Raw genomic sequence first — 21743 nt, forward strand, 5'->3', positions numbered from 1 at the left:
GTGTACATAGAAACACGTGTTTCTTGGTTCTTCTTCTCCATCTTGTACTAAAACTCGTTTTATCTAAATTTTAAGGGCATTCAACTCTTTTGTTCGATCATCTGTGCACACACACGGCATTCACTTTCTTTATGAAGGATTCTCGATAAATGATTACTCACTTACACGTCTTTCACTTCCTCGAATTGGCTTGCTCAAGTCTTGTACGTCTTGCTGGCTGTCTGTTGAAAAAAAGAACCTTCCTCGTTACCCTCAGAACGATCCCAGTTTGCAGCGTCATAGCTAATTATAAAGGCTCCTCCAAAGAAAACAATAAGCCTGCGATTTAAAACCATTGATTCTAAACTGCATTCAAAGGTTAATTCTAACCAGGAATAACAGTTCGTAGTGATTGTGGTTCGAAAAGGTGGGAAGAGGACAACTTGAACTTTCTATCTTCGTTCATTTTAGCCTGATTTATACCGAATTTCGTGAGAAAGTTAATATAGTCTAAATTAAGAAAAAAACATTGGTTTATTTAGCACAATTAATTTCAAGGTTATGACTCTTTAAAAAACATATTATTTTTCAAAATGCTCCAGGCGTACCAGTTGGTCTCTTTCCTGGTTTGAAACTTGGTTATCAGGCTTAGCATGGCCAAGGAAATACATTTGCGAAATTATGTTTGTTATTAGCAAACTTGTATTTTAACGACATTTGTATTAATAAGTAGAGTTTCGTCTTAAAAACAATTGATTTGTTCATGATTTGCCTAAAGTTTATTCTGATTTGAAACCATTTACAAAATAGATACTGTATAGGATTTTGGGCTTATGCCATGTCAAGAAAATAAGTACAGTATTATGTCTATAAGTACGGGTCGTGAAAGCACTAATGGCAATACAAAATAGATATTACAAACTATGAGCAACGTTTATGCAAAATTTATGCTAATCAGTTTAAAACTGGTTTATATGGAGCATTTTGAACTCTGAAAAACGTTATGTTTCGTTAACAGCCAAGTTGGAGTAGGTGTAGCCAGTTTAAAGGGAAAGCGGGTGTGATTTAAAGTGGATGCACATGCCAGGAAGGGTTACCACCATGTGCTCCAAAGTTTGAAGTATCTACTAGTACCAAAATCTCTCTTTATTTGTTCTTGGCCATTTTTGGTCTAAAACCTTTCCCACAGGTAAATATGACTTTACAACTCTTATAGTTACACACAATTTTTCATGTCACATTTAGTCATTTTATCGGCAAGCCTGCACCACTAGTTCCTAAGGTTTTAGGTTTACCACCCTCTCGACTCCACAAATTAATTATCAGTGTCCTCTTCCTTAGCCGACCTTATTCTTCATTCAGAAATATAATCTACACAACCCTCAAGCAACGGTAATAGTTTTATAGCAGTGTATTAATTTACAATTTACATTAAATCCATTTATTTATTTATTTATTTATTTATCGTATTGCATATACATGAACAGTACAATAAATTACAGGTTTATATCTACATTAAATCCAAAAAAGCATTTCTAGATTAGTACACTAAAAAAAGTCCCATTAAAATATAGTACAGCAACAGAAGCAGCAATAACAGTAACCTTCTTTATCTTCCTTCTTTTTTTTTTTTTTTTTTTTGCTAGTGGTTTAACGTCGCACTAACACGTCAAAGGTTTTCCGCGACGAAAAGGGATAGGATTGAGAAGGTAGCGGCCGTGGCTCTAATTAAGGTACAATCCCAGAATTCGCCTGGATTGAAAATGGGAATCCACGGGAAACCATCTTCAGGGCTACCGACAGTGAATTCGAACCCACCATTTCCCGAATGCAAGTTCCGAGCTACGCGACTCTAACCACACGGCCAGCTCACCCATGGATTTTAGTCCTTGACTGAGGACGGAAACTAGGTTCCATCAGCCTCGCGGGGCAATGTGAGGAGCTATTGATACGAGCAATAACGAATCTGGACATAAGACCCAAGTAATACAAGAGAATGTCGTCACATTTACCTCGTAATACTTTCACACCTGCTGGGCAGCAGATGTCCTGGTTGGTCAAGATCTGTATGAGATGTATGTGCCCCGAATTTGTTTGTTTTGTATAAATTTAAATTACAGACATTTAAAAAATCTTAAGTATTTAAAAATATATACCTAGGCCAAATCAGATATTGTAAATATTTATGAACATTTTAGAAACGTTAATTTCCGTGATATTTTGTTACTCTTTTATCCAGTATTCGGGAGATAGTGGGTTCGAGCCCCACTATCGGCAGCCCTGAAAATGGTTTTCCGTGGTTTCCCATTTTCACACCAGGCAAATGCTGGGGCTGTACCTTAATTAAGGCCACAGCCGCTTCCTTCCAACTCCTAGGCCTCTCCTATCCCATCGTCGCCATAAGACCTATCTGTGTCGGTGCGACGTAAAGCCCATAGCAAAAAAAAAAAAAAACCTCTTTATGTTCATGTTTGTTATGTTATGTTCAGTTAACTCAATAAAAGTAAAATTTAATGTCTCTTTTCCTCTCTTTAAACAAGCAGGTCTGCAACTTCTGACTCGCTGTGCGTGTGGCAGTTGCAGGTATGAGGAAAGAATGTACTCTGAATCGCCTCGTGGGAAGTCCAAGGGATAGTCCGCATGCTTCTCTTGTGAACAGATTTTTAAAATCATAAAACAGGTAAACGAAAGTCACAGAAACAGTACTTGGAATTCAGCTTCGTTATTTACGTAGAAATTATTTTATCTGCGTTATTATTACAGGTACGTGAATTAAAAACGTAATATTCTCATTCATTTTCTGTCCCGTTTCCCCACACCCTGGTGGGGCCCAGTTTTACGGCCGAATATCCTTCATGACGCCAACCCTATGTGGATGGATGTATTTTGTTGTTATGAGATAATGCGGAACATCAATAAAGTGGTATCCAAGCTAGAGGATATACCCAAAACGCGGCAAAAATCCCTGAATCATCTTGGAATCGAATCTGGGTCCCTCTGAACGGAAAGCTGCTATGCTGACAAGTCAGCCAAAGAGTTCCATGAATTAAAAACTAGAAAAATCATAGCGAGTGGAATGTAATCTCGTCACAAGACATTTAAACTTAAGTGCATTTTTATATAGAAGTATAAATAAATATAGAGTAAATATTTATGTAATATGCCACAGCATAACAATAAGATATCTCTATTTAACAATGTGAAATAAAATTAACCTTGTATTTCATCTTTTCGAAAGAAATGTCGGTCATAGTTGCTGGCATCTGGTTAGTAGGCTATAACAATAACAGCTTAGAAAAAAATGTTGGCCTATATAATTTGGAGGCAAATTGTTGAGCTTTGATTAACAGTACTTTCATTTATTTATATATTTATGTATTTATTTATTTATTTATTTATTTATTTATTTATTTATTTATTTATTTATTTATTTATTTATTTATTTATTTATTTATTTATTTATTTATTCTTTTCTGTGTTTGTTATTGAAAAACATTTCTTAAGTTATTTTTCTAATCAACATCAAAATTCTTATTATAGGCCTACAGTATATTTACATTATTATAGTCTACTGGACATTACTGGTTCATCTTAAATTTTGTCCTTTAACTATAATTTACCAGATATTGCCGTATCTCCACTACATATTTATCGTCCTGTAGTCATTCTTTTATGAAACAATCAGAAAATGAGATCAAAGATTTGTAATCGCCCGCTTTATAAATATTCGGTAGGTGCTGGGTCGTGGCCTACGCTGTTGAACTTCCGGTTGCAGCTTCTAAAAGGATTCATGGAACCCGTAGCTTCTTTTAATTTGTAACTTCCACGCATTAGGGATGCAAATGGAAACAAATCGTCTATCATCAGAATATAATCAACATTTATGTTTCGCAACGAGTTGATTATCATTGGCAGAGAATTAATCGCAAAGGAAACTGAATAAATTGTGGAATGATCCACAACAGTTGATTTGTCTGGTCTGGCTGCAGTCGTTAATTATATTTCAGGAGAAAGTAAAACTGAGAATGTTTTAATTTTTATGAATTTTGGATCTAAATAATGCTAGTGTTTTCTTTGTTTTGAAAGATCGCTTGCGAGATGACCACCTCAATGACATAATCTTGATCATGGCTCGGAATTCGATCATTCATGAAATATTTTCAAATTGACAAGTCTCAGTTTGCGTTTTCCGTACAATTTTAGATCCCGTGAAATGTTGAAATTCAGTACTTGTTTTTAATAATAATAATAATTAATAATAATTATTATTATTAATTGTTTTTTAAAAAACGTTCTCTGATAAGAATATTGTGGAAGTTCGGACATACCTGCCTAATCTCTATTACATCCGTTTCTTCAATAGTTTTTAAACCTTTGTTTTTCAAGATGTTGACTGAATCTTCATTAGGATTTATCCTGGATTAGTTCAGTTAACTTGATGCAAACATTTTACTAAAGAGGCTTATGTTCGAATCCCAGTCAATGTGAGCTTTAAAATGTAAAGTCTGTGCTCCTGAGGTTGGCAACTGCTGGTATAGAATATTCAAGACTGGGCTGAGGGTCTCATACGATGGAAGAGCAGGTCTTCTGCGCCTAATTAGTCATGATCGATCCCGGCTCAGTCCGGTGGTAAATTGAAATGGCGTATGGCTTTTAGTGCCGGGAGTGTCCGAGGACATGTTCGGCTCGTCAGGTGCAGGTCTTTCTATTTGACGCCCTTAGGCTACCTGCGCGTCATGATGAGGATCAAATGATGATGAATACGACACATACACCCAGTCCCCATGCCAGGGAAATTAACCAATGATGGTTAAAATTCCCGACCCTGCCGGGAATAGAACCTGGGACCCCTGTGACCAAAGGCCAGCACGCTAACCATTTAGCCATGGAGCAGTCCGGTGGTATTTGGAGGTGTTCATATGGTGGAATCTGTGATATAAACACTCAGTAAAAAGGTAAAATCTGTTTATATAAACACTCCTTGAAAACTACATATAAACAAGAACACTTATTAGCTCATATACGCCAGCCTCATGTCAGTAGATTTATTAGCAAGTAAAAGAACTAATGTATGACAACATTTCGGGACCGTAGTCTCCGGAAACGGTAAATGCGGTTAACGGGACGTAAAACAACATTATTTATTTATTTATTTATTTATTTATTTACATCGATACAGCCTACCATGCACCACGGTTACGCAAGTTACCTGCGTCTCTTTCTTAGGCTCAGACCTTTTTGCTTACATTCTAACCAAAGGTTTTTCAACCTTACCCACTCCTTTTCTGCCTTTCTTCCACCGAGATGTTCCGCGATTTAGCAGATTCTTTCTCTGGATCATTCCCTCAACCCCGCAACTTTCTTTCTAAAGATGGTCTCCATTATATCCTCTGGTCTTACATGATTTACCCGCATGTCTTTGTGTACCTCATCCAGACAAAGGGGATGAGGTTTCCATTTTTCCTTTAAAATGAGCAATTTGGGCGGAAATCCCCCTGGGTTCATTCTGTTCAGATGACCGTAAAAGGTTAATCTTCATTCTTTCGTAACGGTGGTGTCTGAACATTCACAGGAAGATGATTTGGTTACTTTTGGTGATTGTCATTCGAAGGGACAAATAATCAGCCTCTTTCAGCACAAGTGAAGAAGTTTCGACACTCGAAAATCTGGTAACGAATAATAATAATAATAATAATAATAATAATAATAATAATAATAATAATAATAATAATAATAACAGGTTAGAGTCACGTAGCTGTGAGCTAGCATTCGGAAGATGGTAGGTTCGAACCTCACTGTCGCCGACCTGAAGATAGTTTTCCGTGGTTTCCGATTTCCACACCTTAATTAAGGCCACGGCCGCTTTCTTCCCACTTCTAGCCCTTTCCTATCCCATTGTTTTTCCTTTATATTATTATTATTATTATTATTATTATTATTATTATTATTATTATTATTATTATTATTATTATTCATCTGTTTACCCTCCAGGTTCGGCTTTTCCCTCGGACTCAGCGAGGGATCCCACCTCTACCGCCTCAAGGGCAGTGTCCTGGAGCTTCAGACTCCTGGTCGGGGGGATACAACTGGGAGTATGACCAGTACCTCGCCCAGGCGGCCTCACCTGCTATGGGGAACAGGGGCCTTGTAGGGGGATGGGAAGATTGGAAGGGATAGGCAAGGATGAGGGAAGGAAGCGGCCGTGGCCTTAAGTTAGGTACCATCCCGGCATTCGCCTGGAGGTGAAGTGGGAAACCACGGAAAACCACTTCGAGGATGGCTGAGGTGGGAATCGAACCCACCTCTACTCAGTTGACCTCCCGAGGCTGAGTGGACCCCGTTCCAGCCCTCGTACCACTTTTACAAATTTCGTGGCAGAGCCGGGAATCGAACCCGGGCCTCCGGGGGTGGCAGCTAATCACGCTAACCACTACACCACAGAGGCGGTATTATTATTATTATTATTTATATATTACTTTTTATTAGTACTAGTAGTTTGGGAAGTACATAGACTGGGCTGATGCAGCCGTCTGCGCCGTTCTATTCTGAGCTAATCTCTCCATCTCCACGTAACTGTTGTATCCAGTACATGTACTCTCACACCTCTGTAGATTGGCAGATCTTCAGTCTTCTTCTCTAATCAATGATGTTGCCCAAGGCTCAGAAAACCTCTTCCCAATGCCTGAAACCAGCCTTCTTAATGTGTTTTGTAAATCTGAACCAACGATGACGGCTCGGGAACTACGAGCGAAATGGTACTCTGCTGTAATTTTCTTGGGATAATGGTGATCAGTCCTAACCAACAAACATTCCTTGCATGTAGAGCTAGATTTAGTATGCAGATGTTACCTAAACATATACTTAATGTCGAAGAACTGTCGGTCAGAAATGTCTGATTGTGAATCCAAAGCAGCAGCAGGCTGTCTCTTTGGAACGCCTAGTAGGTAGGCTATCCATCAGAAAATATTAGCACAGGTATCTTGACTGGTGCTACAGGCATGACTTGCGTCCTGAAAGGAACGCTGATGTCACTGTGCCAAGAGAAACTAGTAAATTCACACGTACTGTGCGTACCACTAAAACGTTCTTCATTCGTGTGGGACTTGTCCAAGGCAAATGATGACAGGAAGATGATTTGGTTACTTTTGGTGCTCGTGATTGTCTTTCGAAGAGGCCAATAATCAGCCTCTTTCAACACAACTGAAGAAGTTCTGACACTCAAAAATCTTGTAACGAAAGAGAAAGTCTGAACTCTAACCATGCCTTCCCTATAGAAAGACAAATATTTTAATAAAAAAATACATGTAATCCTGGAAGTAAGAACAACAGTACAAAAATCTTCATGGATTATTTTCTGTTTGTACATGCAAATGACGCAAATATACCGTGTGTGATTGATATTATATATACTCTTTTGACAAGATAAGTCTTTCAAATTGGAGTCTAGGGTCTTAGGAGAAAAATCAATGTGACACTTTCTAATGTAACGCAAAAAGTGATTACAGCTCAGAAAGCATTATATGTGTGGGTTCTTTTATAGTCGAAGGCTGAATGTACAACTCATGACCACAGTATATGCACAGGGGAATATCGCTATAGCATGCCTCATAATAAGATTGAAAATAATTCCGTAACCTTTCCTCATCCTGTTCTTGTCATATTAAAAATGTTTATTGCTAAGGGAATCATAAATCTTCTGTTTTGAAAAAATATATTTTTTTTGCTAGCGGCTTTACGTCGCACCGACACAGATAGGTCTTATGGCGACGATGGGATAGGAAAGGCCTAGGAGTTGGAAGGAAGCGACCGTGGTCTTAATTAAGGTACAGCCCCAGCATTTTCCTGGTGTGAAAATGGGAAACCACGGAAAACCATCTTCAGGGCTACCGATAGTGGGATTCGAACCTACTATCTTCTAAGTGCCAGCAAATCTACAAGTACGAAGCTAGTATTTTTAATACTTTCGAAAAATGACTGAACTGACCCCGGATGAAACCTGTTATCTTGGGCTCAGAAAGCCAGTACACTACCACCTGAGGCACTCAGTACAGATTATTATTATTATTATTATTATTATTATTATTATTATTATTATTATTATTATTATTATTATTATTATTATAGTTCCGAAATAATCTTTAGTAGAATCAAGGAATACGAGCAGCGTTAATTACATGTATTCAGCGAACGGAGTAGGTTTGAAACAACAGGTGCTGGCTATAGTTGTCGCTAGAGGATCTCCACACGATGTAGCTTGTAGACCTGGTGGTCGGATCGGCTTTCACCTTTGCAGTGACGTCACACGGTGCAAAAATTGTGTGTGGAGCGCAGCTCATGTGTTGCTCAACTTCCTCGGTACTGTTCTACACTACAGTACAACATGCATGTCACACATGTTGCCTACACTACAATACCTAACTCCAAATGGCTGACAATAGCGTTCGCCCTACTCTCCTCAGGAATTGTGATCAGCTGGTTTGAGTACTTGCTTAGGTGCTCTCCTTCTTTACCCAACTAGCTCTCGCTGAATATCAGCGGTAGAGTGCCTGCCACCGGATCTCAAGATGACGGGTTCAAACCCGGCGAAGGTAGTCGGATGGTTGAAGGGCGGTGAAAAGTCTATTCGACAGTCCATGTCGTACGTTATCTGGTGGTACATCTGGAATCTTACAGAGAAACAGTCGGTATTTATGTAAACCATGTATATATGTATGTATTTGTGTATGTGTGTATGCATGCAGTGGTGCACGCAAGAGGGTGTTAATGGTTTTAACACCGAACATGAAATTTTATTTTTAAATGAAACATAAAACATTGTAATAATAATAATATTAATAATAATAATAATAATAATAATAATAATAATAATAATAATAATAATAATAATAATAATAATAATAATTATTGTGGTACGTACGTTAGCTATGTATAACTCCAACATTTTCCCACACTTACTTACGTTAGTAGAAATTTTAACTTCGCTTTCTGTATCAACATGTACGAACCATTTTCCTCTATATTATGCCTTCTAAAAACATATTTGTGTAATTCCACTGGGAATGGAATGGCACTCCTGATCATATACAGGGATTACAATCCAAATTCATAAGATGTATTGAATTTAAAAACGCTACCGTTTATGATTCCTCGTGGTTAGTGACGAACATGCGTACCTGTACATAGTACACAGTATATCTTGTGCCGGCAAATGTAAATAGCTGTATTCAAAACAAAAGGAACGATATTTTTTAAATGCTGGTAAATTGCTCTTCAGTGGCTATTCCTGAAAATTAACCTCCTGACGAAATGTTGCGTACGACACTGAAATTTGAGACTATCAATCGTTGCCTTGGTCTCCCTCTACTTCTCTTACCCTCCATGACCGGCTCCATTATTCTGTTAGGTAACCTATCCACCTCCATGACACCATCACGGAAGCCAGTTTGTTCGTACACCTTCATCCACCGATTTAACCCCAACTTAGGCGCTTTCTCCTCATTCTAAGTGCGCTCCTGCCATTGTTCCCACCTATTCACCAACAATTATTCTCATGACTTTCATGTCGGTTACTTATTCTGAATCCAGTCAGCTTTCATTTTCAAAACTCGATTCTTCTTACTTCTTTCTTACAGAATATCGTTGATCGCAACTGTGAGCTCACTGCATTACCTTTGTTACACTAATTTATTATTATTACTAATGTTATTGACTTTACGTCCCACTAACTACTTTCAAGGTTTTCAGAGACGCCGAGGTGCCGGAATTTAGTCCCGCATGAGTTATTTTACGCGCCAGTAAATCTACCGATACGAGGCTGACGTATTTGAACACTTTCAAATACCACCGGGCTGAGTCAAGATCAAACTTGCCAGGTTGGGGTCAGAAGGCCAGCGCCTCAACCGTCTGAGCCACTCATCCCGGATTATTATTATTATTATTATTATTATTATTATTATTATTATTATTATTATTATTATTATTATTATTATTTCGATTACTATCGTAATCAGGATTCATACACATTATGTGTAGAGCCCTGTCTTGTTAGATCCATCAGATACGAAGGATACGTCAGACTTATGCCATACTCGTACCCCTCACCCAGATATCAGTCACTTCCATCTCTTTCATGTCCCGCTCCGTAGCTAAGTGATGAGCGTGCTGATCTTTGGCCCACGGTGTCCCGGGTTCGATTTGTGGCCGGATCAGATTTTTAACCTTCATGACTTAATTTCAGTGGCTAGGAGGCTGCATGTACAGTATGTGCATTAGAATTCATCATAGATAAAGCTACATTCTTACCTATAGGGCGTCAACTCGAAAGAGCTGCACCAGGCATCTTCAGACGCCACAGAACATTATTATTATTATTATTATTATTATTATTATTATTATTATTATTATTATTATTATTATTATTATTATTATTTCTTTCGTGTTCTATGTCAATGAGTAATATTCCTTAGTGTACCGTCGGCTCTTTACCAAAAATAAATACTTTGTGTGTAAATAAAGAAATGGTATTTGTTTTAGTAGCTCATATGTGTATGTCTTCCGATTCGCGTTGATTGTGTTGTGCGACCAGTGAGTTGACGAACGAAGTAATGAATTTACTAGTCGGAAATAGCGCTCGGAATGAGGACATGCCTTTAAAGCTGAGCGACCACCCACTCCAACACTTACCTTATAAGGAGAGGATATCATTTATTTCTGCATGATGCGCTGTTACAGGTCACAGGTCTTATGTAATATTGCTTGGGTATACAGCTCAGAAAACGTTGATCTTTACGACTCGAGTTCTAGGTGAAGTCTATGAGCGTGCAGTCTGACGTAGTCTTCTCATCTCATGGACTCTACACACAATACATTTGCGTGAATGTGTAAGAATCCTGATTACAACAGTCGTCAAAATAATAATAATATTCTCTTTCTACCGCTTTCCCCACGTCTGCGAGGTGGCGGGTACGAACTGATTCGCACACGTGGATTTGGCCCTGTTTTATGGTCAGATGCCCTTCCTGACGCCAACCCTATATGGTGGGATGTGATCACTATTGCGTATTTCTGTAGTGGTTGATAGTGTAGTGTGTTGTCTGAATATGAAGACAAAAGTGTTGGGACAAACACAAACACTTAGTCTCCGAACCAGAAGAATTAATCAGACATGATTAAAATCCCAGACCCGGCCGGGAATCGAACCCGGGACCCTCTGAACCGAAGGCCCCATCACTGACCATTCAGCCAAGAAGTCGGACAGACATCGTAATAATAATAATAATAATAATAATAATAATAATAATAATAATAATAATAATAATAATAATAATAATAATAATAATAATAATAATTCTCTTACTCGTAAATTTCCTTAATTATTTTTTTGTTTGTTTGTAAAATTTGGTTGATTAGGCGTAATGTCTCGTATACAGTCGCACGTATCACAGTGCTGTAGGGATGAACTAGAGTGTTACTGTAATCTAACGACACACTAAATAAGCTATACGAAGCTGGTTATCAAGATGATTCAAGCCCCTTATATTCAGCAACAACACCACCACCAAAAACAACAAACAAGAAGTAAGATTTTAGTTTACGTGACTGTTGACGTCGTGATCGTAGCAATGGAATGGCTCATTTAAGAAGAAAAGAAGAAGAAGAAGAAGAAGAAGAAGAAGAAGAAGGATGATGATGTTATTGTTTTTAGGTCTCGTTAACTACTTTTCCGGTTTTCGAGGACTCCGACGTCCCGGAATTTCGTCTCACAGGAATTCCTTTAGATACCGATCATTCTATCGACACGAGGCTGCTGCATGAGCACCTTCAAAATCCACCGGATTGAGTCGGGAGTGAATCCACAAACTTGGGCCCCACCGTCTGAGCTAGTCAGTTCGACAAAAGAGAACATGTACCAGCGCATAGGAATAATGACCACAATCGTCCCAAGGTCCTGAAATATTCTGAACCTACTGCATTAAGCTTCCTTTCTTTACAGGTAGGAGCTGCAAAAGCTGTTTGTCTCTTGCAGGTAACTCAAATGTATTGCAGAATTTTAGCCACTTTGTGTTCGAGACGAAACCGTCACTAATACATTATTCATCCAGCTACTTCTTTCTTTATAGATAGACATATTCAGCTTCTCTTTTCGTGTGGAGTTTATTGTCTTTAAAGGGGATAGACTACTGCTCCGAGTCAGCCACGCTTAAAAATAGACATTAACTACGTTACAAATATCTCGCCAAGTATATAATTTGAAGTATTTTTGAACTCAGGAAATCCTTTTCAATAGAATGCTTGACTGAACAAGATGTTTCAGAAACGTATAAACCACCTACTTTTTAAGGAAGGTATCGTCTTGTAAAAAATCGCTTTACTTAGGAGCATCAATAAGCTCTCCCTTTACCTGAGCTAAACTGTCTTTGTAGTATTTCACAAACCACGTATGAAAATTACTCTCCTAAGTAAATTACATATTTATAAACTCTCAAGGTATTTAGGATTATCAGGTGTATGCAAAGCTTTTGCCGATTTTTGTGCTAAAGAAAACACGTGATTTTCAATGGAAATTCATTTTTGGTTTATTCAAATTATTGGCCGTCGGCTTCTACACACTTCGCTCATCTTTCAGGTAAGTTATGAATACCATGCCAGAAAAACTGCTTGCCTTTTGCGGCAAACCATTCGTCGAGCGATTTTCCAACTTCCTTGTAATTGCTGAAGTTCTGCTCTGCAAGTGCGTGCCCCACTGATGCGAACGGCAGAAAAATGTGTAGCTTTTTCAAACATAATTATTTCGTTTGTAGAACCTTTAGAGGGAAAGTTGTTTAAAAAGGGAAAGAAAAATACCGAGAGAGACGTATTTTAAAACATTGGTTACTGAATTATTTGTAGCTCGTATACAGAGATAAAACAAACTGCTGTAGGCAAAACTCTGCACCGAGCGATTTGATGACGTAGCTGTAAACTTGCCTTCGGGAGATAGTGGGTTCAAACCCCACTGTCGGCAGTATATTTCATCTCCATGGTTTCCCTTTTCACACCAGGTAAACGGGATTCTCCATTTTCACACGAGGTAAATACTGAGGCTGTACTTTAATTTATTAGCGAGGTAGCTTCTTTCCCTTGTATCTGTCGTCGCCATAAGGCCTATCACCGAGCTTGATAGCTGCAGTCTCTTCAGTGCGGCCAGTATCCAGTATTCGGGAGATAGTAGGGTCGAACCCCACTGTCGGCAGCTCTGAAAATGGTTTTCCGTGGTTTCCCATTTTCACACCATTCAAATTAATTAAGGCCACGGCTGCTTCCTTCCCACTCCTAGCCATTTCCTGTCCCATCGTCGCCATAAGACCTATCTGTGTCGGTGCGACGAAAAGCAAGTATCATAAGGCCTATCTGAGTCGGTGTGATGGAAAACAAAACAAAAAACTCTATGGTTGCAGCGATGAGACTTGGCTTATATAGCAAGATCATGATGAGGAAAGTGATGAGTTCTCGAAGGATTGATATGTAAAAAGAAATATAAAGTGTATTTTTATCAAGTTTGGTGGATAAATGAATTCACTCGTCCAGAAGTTATTAATGACAAACCCCACGCATACCGGGCACGGATTAAAGTTGTCTTACACGATTGGAGTTTTTTTAAACCGGACATAGTTTTATCAGCGAACACTACATAATGAACGATTCCAGTACTGTATTCCAGTTGTTATTTTAAGACTGCAACGTACAGAGGTGAGCGGAAATGTCATACGCACAGAAAACAGATGGCACCTCGATTATGTCATTGAACACATATTCCTCTAATCAGATGAAGTATAGGTACGCCTTTCATTATGCGAAATAATTGCTATGCAAAATGATGTTTTTAAACATTCTGCATGGCGTCCTTTGATGTACCGTAAATTTAAAAAAAACAAGAAATACGACATTTCTGTAAGTGAGGAAAGAAATTATTCATCTAATGCAAAGATGGGAGTCTGTTGATAATTAAACTTCGGCCGTGTTCGGGAGATCCCGTTTCTTGTGTGTATGTGTGACGTTTCGTCATTCGTGTTTTAGCTTTGAGGTTCAATGAACTGGGAAGGGCTTTGAGGAGAAGTGTGTGTGAGTGAGTCTAGGCGGCACTGTTGGTGGGGGTAGAGGGGGAGGGGAGGGGGCAGTGACTGAGTCTCCTATACCCATACAGTGTTTCTCGTTCGGCCTCTGGCTAAAAGTGTCAGACGTTCTCACACCGACTTATCACTTTTTATGTTCCATAAAAAAAACGAGTGTTCGTGATGTTCCTAATGTGCATCTTTTAGAAAGAAATTATCAGGTGGAAATTGTACGCAACTTGCAGCGCAGTGTTACGAATTCGTATATTTTTTTAAAAAAAATGTGTGTCAACGGACGAACAAGTGAGAGCTTTTGCAAAAATTTTTAGTGAAGTGCTTAGTGATTTGGTGTGTATTTAAACGGAGTCTTAAGTGTGGAAAAGGTTGCCATTCATCTTCATTATCAGTGTAATCATTTGTTCTTTTTTGTGTGCATTTTTATCGCTCGGCAGTGCCGGTGGCAAATTAATATTTGAGAATACCTGCAAAAGAGCCAACAGATGAGGGGAATTCCCCCTCCCCTACCTTATAACTCCCTCCCGCTTTATCTCTAACCGCTCTCACCTTCAACTTGCCGTCCTGCGGTAACTAATATTCAAAAGGTGTATTGAAAACAAAAATACACGGTTTATTCAATACAGAACCATCTTAATTTCGTTAATGACCGTCTGTTATTCAGACTATAATCTTCAGTGTACAGTACCGTACCTAACCACCTAAAGCTTCGTTGGTAAGCTTCTTAAGGAATAACATACTGTTTTAGAACTGCCTCCGCAGTACCTTTACCGCGAAACGAAGTTCGTTTAAAAAATAAAATAAAATCAGACACCTTTGTTATGTAAAATGTATTCTATGTCATTTGGTATAGGCTTTTATTCTTTTGAAAATCTGTTATCATAACGATGAATTAATGGCCAAATGTTAGTTTTCAAATTCTGAAAATTATAATAACTTAAGAGAATAATTAGTTTCCAGTCCATCATTTTTCGCATAATGAAAGTATGGACTGTAATCTTTGGACTTTCTACCAGAACTTTGGCTTTCGGATGTCTCTAGAAACAGTGACGTCCGGTCGCTTCAAGAAACACTTTCGTTGGATGCATTAGTCATCTACCGGAGTTCAACGATCCGGGTTCAGTTCGGATAAGGTGTCGTGCTAGGCCCCCACCTCATACCTCTCTGATACGAATTGTTAGCGTGATAGTTACCTTTCTGAAAGACTAAGGCGAAGTGACAAGACTTTGAATATTGGATATTTAGTTTTCTGAAACGTATTTCGTTATAGTTCCTCGTAGAAAATAGTTCCCTCAGTAAGTTGCAAAGAACTTGTTAGTGTCACTCTGATCAAGTGGTCAAGTATCCGAACTGATGATTGGGAAATATACCGGTAATAATTAAGTAGATTTTTGGCTAGTGGTTATGAAGAAACGTTAAAGCAGTATCGAAGTTTGTTGGCGAATAAGTTTTAATCAGTGTCCAGTTTTATGCGTGTGCATCTTTAACTGAACCGTATGGAAGTTTAACTACGTATAGGCTACCTAACTTGGGTACAAAAACTTCCTCTTAAAGGTTATAAATGAATCTAAAGTTACACGAATCCTAAAATTATGATGTATTTACACAGGTAAGTCAGATTTAGTTGCCATCTAATTAAGTTATAGGGTTTTTCGAAGTACTATTCTTGCAGAAATACAGTCAGCTTTAATACCCAGAAAACATTTATTCAGATGTATCACTGTGTTCTGGGAGTTATTTATATAACATTTTCTTAAAATTCATTATCTTAGCTCCTGGACGTGAATACGTAGAATTTTTATTCCACGGTGTGTCGAACGTTTGCGAGCAACTTCTATTTAATTAAACAATGTACAGTTTTATTCGCGTGTATCTTTAACTGAACTGTATGGAAGTTTAAGTACGGATAGAGTTTTGTTTACCAGACATCATCTTTCATCTGCGGATACAGTAACTTCCTTTTAAACAATTAATAACAAATATTACTTACACGACCTCATTAAACTTCGAATAAAACGTTTTTATAATCTGAACTGACAATACAGAGGAGTAGATATATACATCTAACTTCCTTTTTAACTATATAATAGTATATTTTATCTACATATAGCTTCCTTTTAAACAATATCGAAGATAGGCTACGGGAAATTTTAACATACGTAGGCAATTTCGAAGTTCTGCTGCGTGTAAACATTGTAGTGAACAGAATCCTACCGGAAGATTGGCCAATACTTCTCAAGAATGCCGTCATGTTTTTTGTAGCATGGGCGTGAAGTCAGCCGTTTGTCCGTAGGCAAAGGAAGAATTGTTTGGAAGCAAAATGAGTGAGGGAGGGTGTTGCCAAATATGAATTTAAAATAGCGAAATACTGACAACAATGTTATGCGTGATCTCCGCCGTCACGAAGCATGGACTCTCTCAACATTTCTTTGCCTCTCCTCCCCCTTCTTTCCCTATCTATTTTTTAAAACGTTATTTTGGGCCTCAAAGTGCATTCAACTTAGTGAATGTAGTAATATTTGTTGAAAAATTGAAGTGCTGGCACACATAGTCAAGAAGAAATTTTGTTTACAGGAAGAAGTGTTAACAGTTTGTGATTTTTCTGTTAACTGGCAGATCCCTGTTCCACAGGATTGTAGCAAGGCAAAAGAAATCATTTCCATACTTGCAATTTTTCCTTTTTATTTCTAGATTCCGTCTTTACAAGCGATATTTTTTAAAATAACCGCATATTGTTGCAAATTATATATTTCGAAACAGCATTTACAAGAAGATTTCTCTATTTCACAACGTTAAGTATAGGTATTCAATCCTTCATGCATGACACATTGCACCTCCCTTTCTTTTGAAATATATGCTGTACATCTTTAATTCGGTTAAACGTATCTGAATTTCTTTCATTTCTAACTCCAGTTGGTTGTTTTGTCTTTCTGGAGGGAGGATTTCAATTTGAGTTGGTAAAGTGTCAATTTAGCTTTTTCTAAATCTCTATCCTAAGAAGAATTTATCAACTATACTTCATCCTGGTTCTTTAATAATAATAATAATAATAATAATAATAATAATAATAATAATAATAATAAAGATTCTTATCAAACGTATCTTTATGTAGTGGAAGATTGTTAGCGGTAATTCAGTGCTTTAATTCGATAACTGTTTAAACATCTTGGGGTACATATAATACGGTATTTTTGTACATAGTTCAATCAGTTAAATAAGTCAGTAAACCTAGACAGTTTTTATTATATCTTAAAGCATTTCCATTCTTTTACACACGCAAATATTCTGTAATCGGTTGCATCATCGAGGTCTTATTCATAACAAAATATTGCTAATTGAGTAGTATAGCTAATATTTAAGAAGTCCATTATTTTTAACGAATGAAATATAATATGTTGTTTTCTGTACTTCAGTTACCATCAATACACGCTGGATATTTAATCGCGTACTAATTTTTGTTGTTTGGTTGTGCCTGATTCCAAACAATTATAAAACAGAAAGTAATATTTAATTTTGATGGTATTGTTGTGCCCTTACTTATTGTGTGGCGGTGGAGAGGGATTCCTTAGGCAAGTGAATCTACCACGGCGATCACGTGATCCAGGGATCTGGCCATTATGTGCGGGGGACATCGACGTTGGAAAGGTGGTGGTAATCTAGAGAACTCTCGTCGAGAAACTTCGGCGGCAAATCTCCAACAAGTGCTTACATTATGGACGACTTAGACGAATTATTTCGGTGTTCAGGAACACAGTTACAATCGCATTTACCGCCACCGCAAGCGAGGAATTGTTGGAGTGAGACTGGGGACAGCCTGACTGCGCATTTTGTGTCTACCACCCAGTTGAACAATAACGGCAGCGAAAATGGTGATGGAATGTGCAATATGGTCTGTGGAAGGAGCGGCGTTGGTAGTGCTGGAAGTGGGGACATTTCGGCGGATAGTACCAGCCCACCACCGCATGGAGCGCTGCTATCAGACAAACGATCACCCAACTCAATTAGAGGTATGTCATGCTGATTTTTATGAAGTATATTTGAATATGGTAGATGTTAGAATTCGCCTGTGTTTGATACATGGGCATTACGATATCACCAACAGTACTGAATTAAAAGTTACGCACTCTGTGGAGATAACAGGTTTTCATTCAGGATGAGATTGCGAAATCCCTTATAAAACACTACTGGGTATCGTGCGCGGAAGAATTTGTTTTAGTTTAAACTTAAGAATATGAATAGATTTGTTGAACAGTTTTATATACGACCGTTAAAATGTCACATGCAATAATAATAATAATAATAATAATAATAATAATAATAATAATAATAATAATAATAATAATAACAATAATCATTATTATTATTATTATTTTTTTTTGCTAGGGGCTTTACGTCGCACCGACACAGATAGGTCTTATGGCGACGATGGGATAGGAAAGGCCTAGGAGTTGGAAGGAAGCGGCCGTGGCCTTTATTAAGGTACAGCCCCAGCATTTGCCTGGTGTGAAAATGGGAAACCACGGAAAACCATCTTCAGGGCTGCCGATAGTGGGATTCGAACCTACTATCTCCCGGATGCAAGCTCACAGCCGCGCGCCTCTACGCGCACGGCCAACTCGCCCGGTAATAATAATAATAATAATAATAATAATAATAATAATAATAAAAGTAAACTCGTGTCCTCATATCGAGGTGTTGCAGCTCTTTTTAGGCGCACCCCCAAGGGAGGTGAGCTGCATGTACCATTTCAACCACTTACCAGCCCTCCTGCCATTCTTAAATTTCTGGCAGTACCGAGAATAGAAGCCGGGCCCCCGAGGACGGCAGCTAATAACACTAACCATTGCACTGCGGAGGCGGAAATAATAATAATAATAATAATAATAATAATAATAATAATAATAATAATAATAATGTGTCGTGATAGATGACCTACGTTTCGGTCACGGTAATAATCAAGTGAATAACTTTACAATCTAGATATTCCTGTCACCTCTCTTTTTAAATAGTTTAGATTAATTTAATGATAAGTACTCCGGATATCACTGCCTGCTTATTGGAAGAAAGTTCATGATGTGATGCTCGCCATATGCTAAATAAATAAATTAATGAAATAAATAAATTACCCATATTCTATTATTATCATTATTAAATACTTATTATATATGTAACGCTACAGAAATCATAGACGTTTTATCACGTTTATTAACAAGTGATCATGTTGAAATTCTTTATTACCTAAATTAATCGGTTACGAAAAGTATAACGAGCATAGTTCGAGACCTCGTGTTTATAATCCAGTTCTCTCCTCAGGTCATTTCATATAATTAGATTGTTACTTGGTTTATTTTGCCTGGAAAGTGGAGTTTTAGATTCATCGGGTTCATCAACTCTCATTTCGAAAATAACTTAATGCAGATAATTTGAACAGGATTAGAACAACATTACTTCTTCGAATACACACTTGATTAGCAAGTACTCAGGCTTCATGTTTGCCATTGCCACGAAGGAAATACTTCCCACCAAGCTAAGTGTTTCCTTTCTTCTATCGTCCAGAAGTGTATAGTTTTTCGGTAATGTGCGTTTTGTCGACTGGCCGTTGGCCCTTGGACGAAAATTGAGTTAATTACAGACTATTGGCAACCCTATTCATGATACTGGATTGTTTAGCTTCTTTCTGGCAAAGGGCCATGCTGTATGTTGTGGTCTAGTTCTTGAGGTGTCTGATACTACTCGCAGCGTCTAAATGTCGTCTATTCAATGGCTTGTTTTTGTTGTTGTTGCATGTATATGCCTTGGGTACCGTGAACTTAAGGCATGCAGTCTGATGATCTGTGCAGCTTTGTTGTTTCTAGTTACAAGTTTACTGTATAACTAATATGAGATAAGATTTAGTATGTAAGTGACCGTGATCTGTATTCTGGCTAACATAACATGCCACCATTTTACATGGAGAAAAGCACAGAATGTACAAGAGTAAGATTTAAACCCACATTTTATGTAACACTTGACTAAATGCACTCTCTCCCCCTTTTCAAACCAGTTCTAAATTCAACTTGATCATATTTTTTGTGAATATAATGATGGCAACTCTCTCTTATATCCATACCGTAAGTGTAATTGTCACTTAATGTGGTTTACTGTGTGGTCGCTGGAGGGCAGTGTAATACAGTTTTCCTATATTTCTACATTGAGCAGCTTGGCATAGAGGTTATAATTCTTAGTTGTCGTTGTATTCACATCTGCTGAGTATGTATTAACACTTTCTGAAGTCCAGTTTCGGAAAATGCCTCAACAAAGACCCTCAGCTACATTGATGTAAAATTTCAAACACTGCATGTGTCACTAATTCATAAGGCCAGTGATATAACACCAGAGGAGCTGATAAGATCTACTCACAATCAGTAAATTCTACAAAGTATGATTGCGATTATTTTTTTGGAATAAAGGGTGTAAAGAAGATCAAAATCGACAATCATCAAATTATTCCTACAAAGAAAGGGATATATTAAGCCATAGCCGCGTTGAAATACCGGATCCCGTGAGATCTACGAAGTTCAGCAACATTGGACGTGGTCAAGATTTGAATGGGTAACCACGCGCTGTTGGTGAGGGGTAAGGGAATGGCGGAGCGGAAAGGAACTGGCCACCCTACCGTACGTAAACTCCGGCTCAGGCACACCTCTGCGGAGGTTCGGACCTGCCTTCGGGCAGAATACACCCTTACCTTACCAAGACTTGGGTCCTCAATAGCGACAATTATCAGCTTTAGTTTAGTTGATACATGGTTGCGTTCGGTCACATGGATGAATGGTCAGCATCATGACCTTCTGTCATCGGAGCCCGGAGTTCGATTCCCGGCCAGGTCGAGGAATTATAATATCGTCAACGGTTACTTCCTTTAACTCGTGGACTGGATGTTTGTGCTGTCCCAAACATTCCTGCACTCGTACACCAAGACGAAATTGAAGAGCTTGGTGCAGATAATTGGAAACAATGACAGATTCAGCTAGAACGCGTTGGCCGCCAATCCACAGGAGGAACGGCCACCGTAGCTCAGTTGGTAGATCGTACGGTTCCACCGGTGTTTTTGCTAGTGGCTTAACGTCGCACCGACACAGATAGGTCTTATGGCGACGATGGGATAGAAAAGGCCTAGGAGTTGGAAGGAAGCGGCAGTGGCCTTAATTAAGGTACAGCCCCAGTATTTGCCTGGTGTGAAAATGGGAAACCACGGAAAACCATCTTCAGTGCTGCCGACAGTGGAATTCGAACTCACTATCTCCCGGATGCAAGCTCACAGCCGCGTGCCTCTAACCGCACGGCCAACGCGCCCGGTCCACCGGTGTTTGCTTGGTCATATTTGCTCTGGACTTAACAACTATTTGGCATGAACTGTATGTTTCCGGTACGACCTAACATCTGAAATCCAATCTGAAGCATACTTCAGATTTATTTATTTATTTATTTATTTATTTATTTATTTATTTATTTATTTATTTATTTATTTATTTATTTATTTAAGCCCACCTAGTGACCATGATCGTAAAGGCGTCAAGTCTATATGGTCTGACACCGTGGCTAGACGGTTAGAGTCCTGTTGGTCGAAAAAATCCACCATCAGAATGTTGGCCGGCAGGGCAGGTGACGTGGTGATAA

General features: G+C 38.4%; 1 protein-coding gene across 8 annotated transcripts in view; it reads left to right on the forward strand.

Moving 5' to 3' along the window:
• Positions 1 to 21743, forward strand: part of Hr3 (Hormone receptor 3) — a 586730-nt gene that overhangs the window by 449339 nt on the left and 115648 nt on the right. For 2 of the 8 annotated variants that reach the window (XM_067147637.2, XM_067147644.2), the window contains exons 1-2: positions 15064 to 15693; positions 17498 to 18091. The exons of 4 other annotated variants lie outside the window; for them this stretch is intronic. In XM_067147637.2, the coding sequence (XP_067003738.2) occupies positions 17797 to 18091 (295 nt within the window). In that variant the 5' untranslated portion in view covers positions 15064 to 15693; positions 17498 to 17796. Of the gene's footprint in view, positions 1 to 14206; positions 14453 to 15063; positions 15694 to 17497; positions 18092 to 21743 lie in introns of those variants that run through there. 2 more of the 8 variants (XM_067147638.2, XM_067147640.2) reach the window with 2 other exon arrangements.

The sequence above is a fragment of the Anabrus simplex genome, chromosome 5 (genome assembly GCF_040414725.1).
Source record: "Anabrus simplex isolate iqAnaSimp1 chromosome 5, ASM4041472v1, whole genome shotgun sequence".
Classification (NCBI taxonomy): domain Eukaryota; kingdom Metazoa; phylum Arthropoda; class Insecta; order Orthoptera; family Tettigoniidae; genus Anabrus; species Anabrus simplex.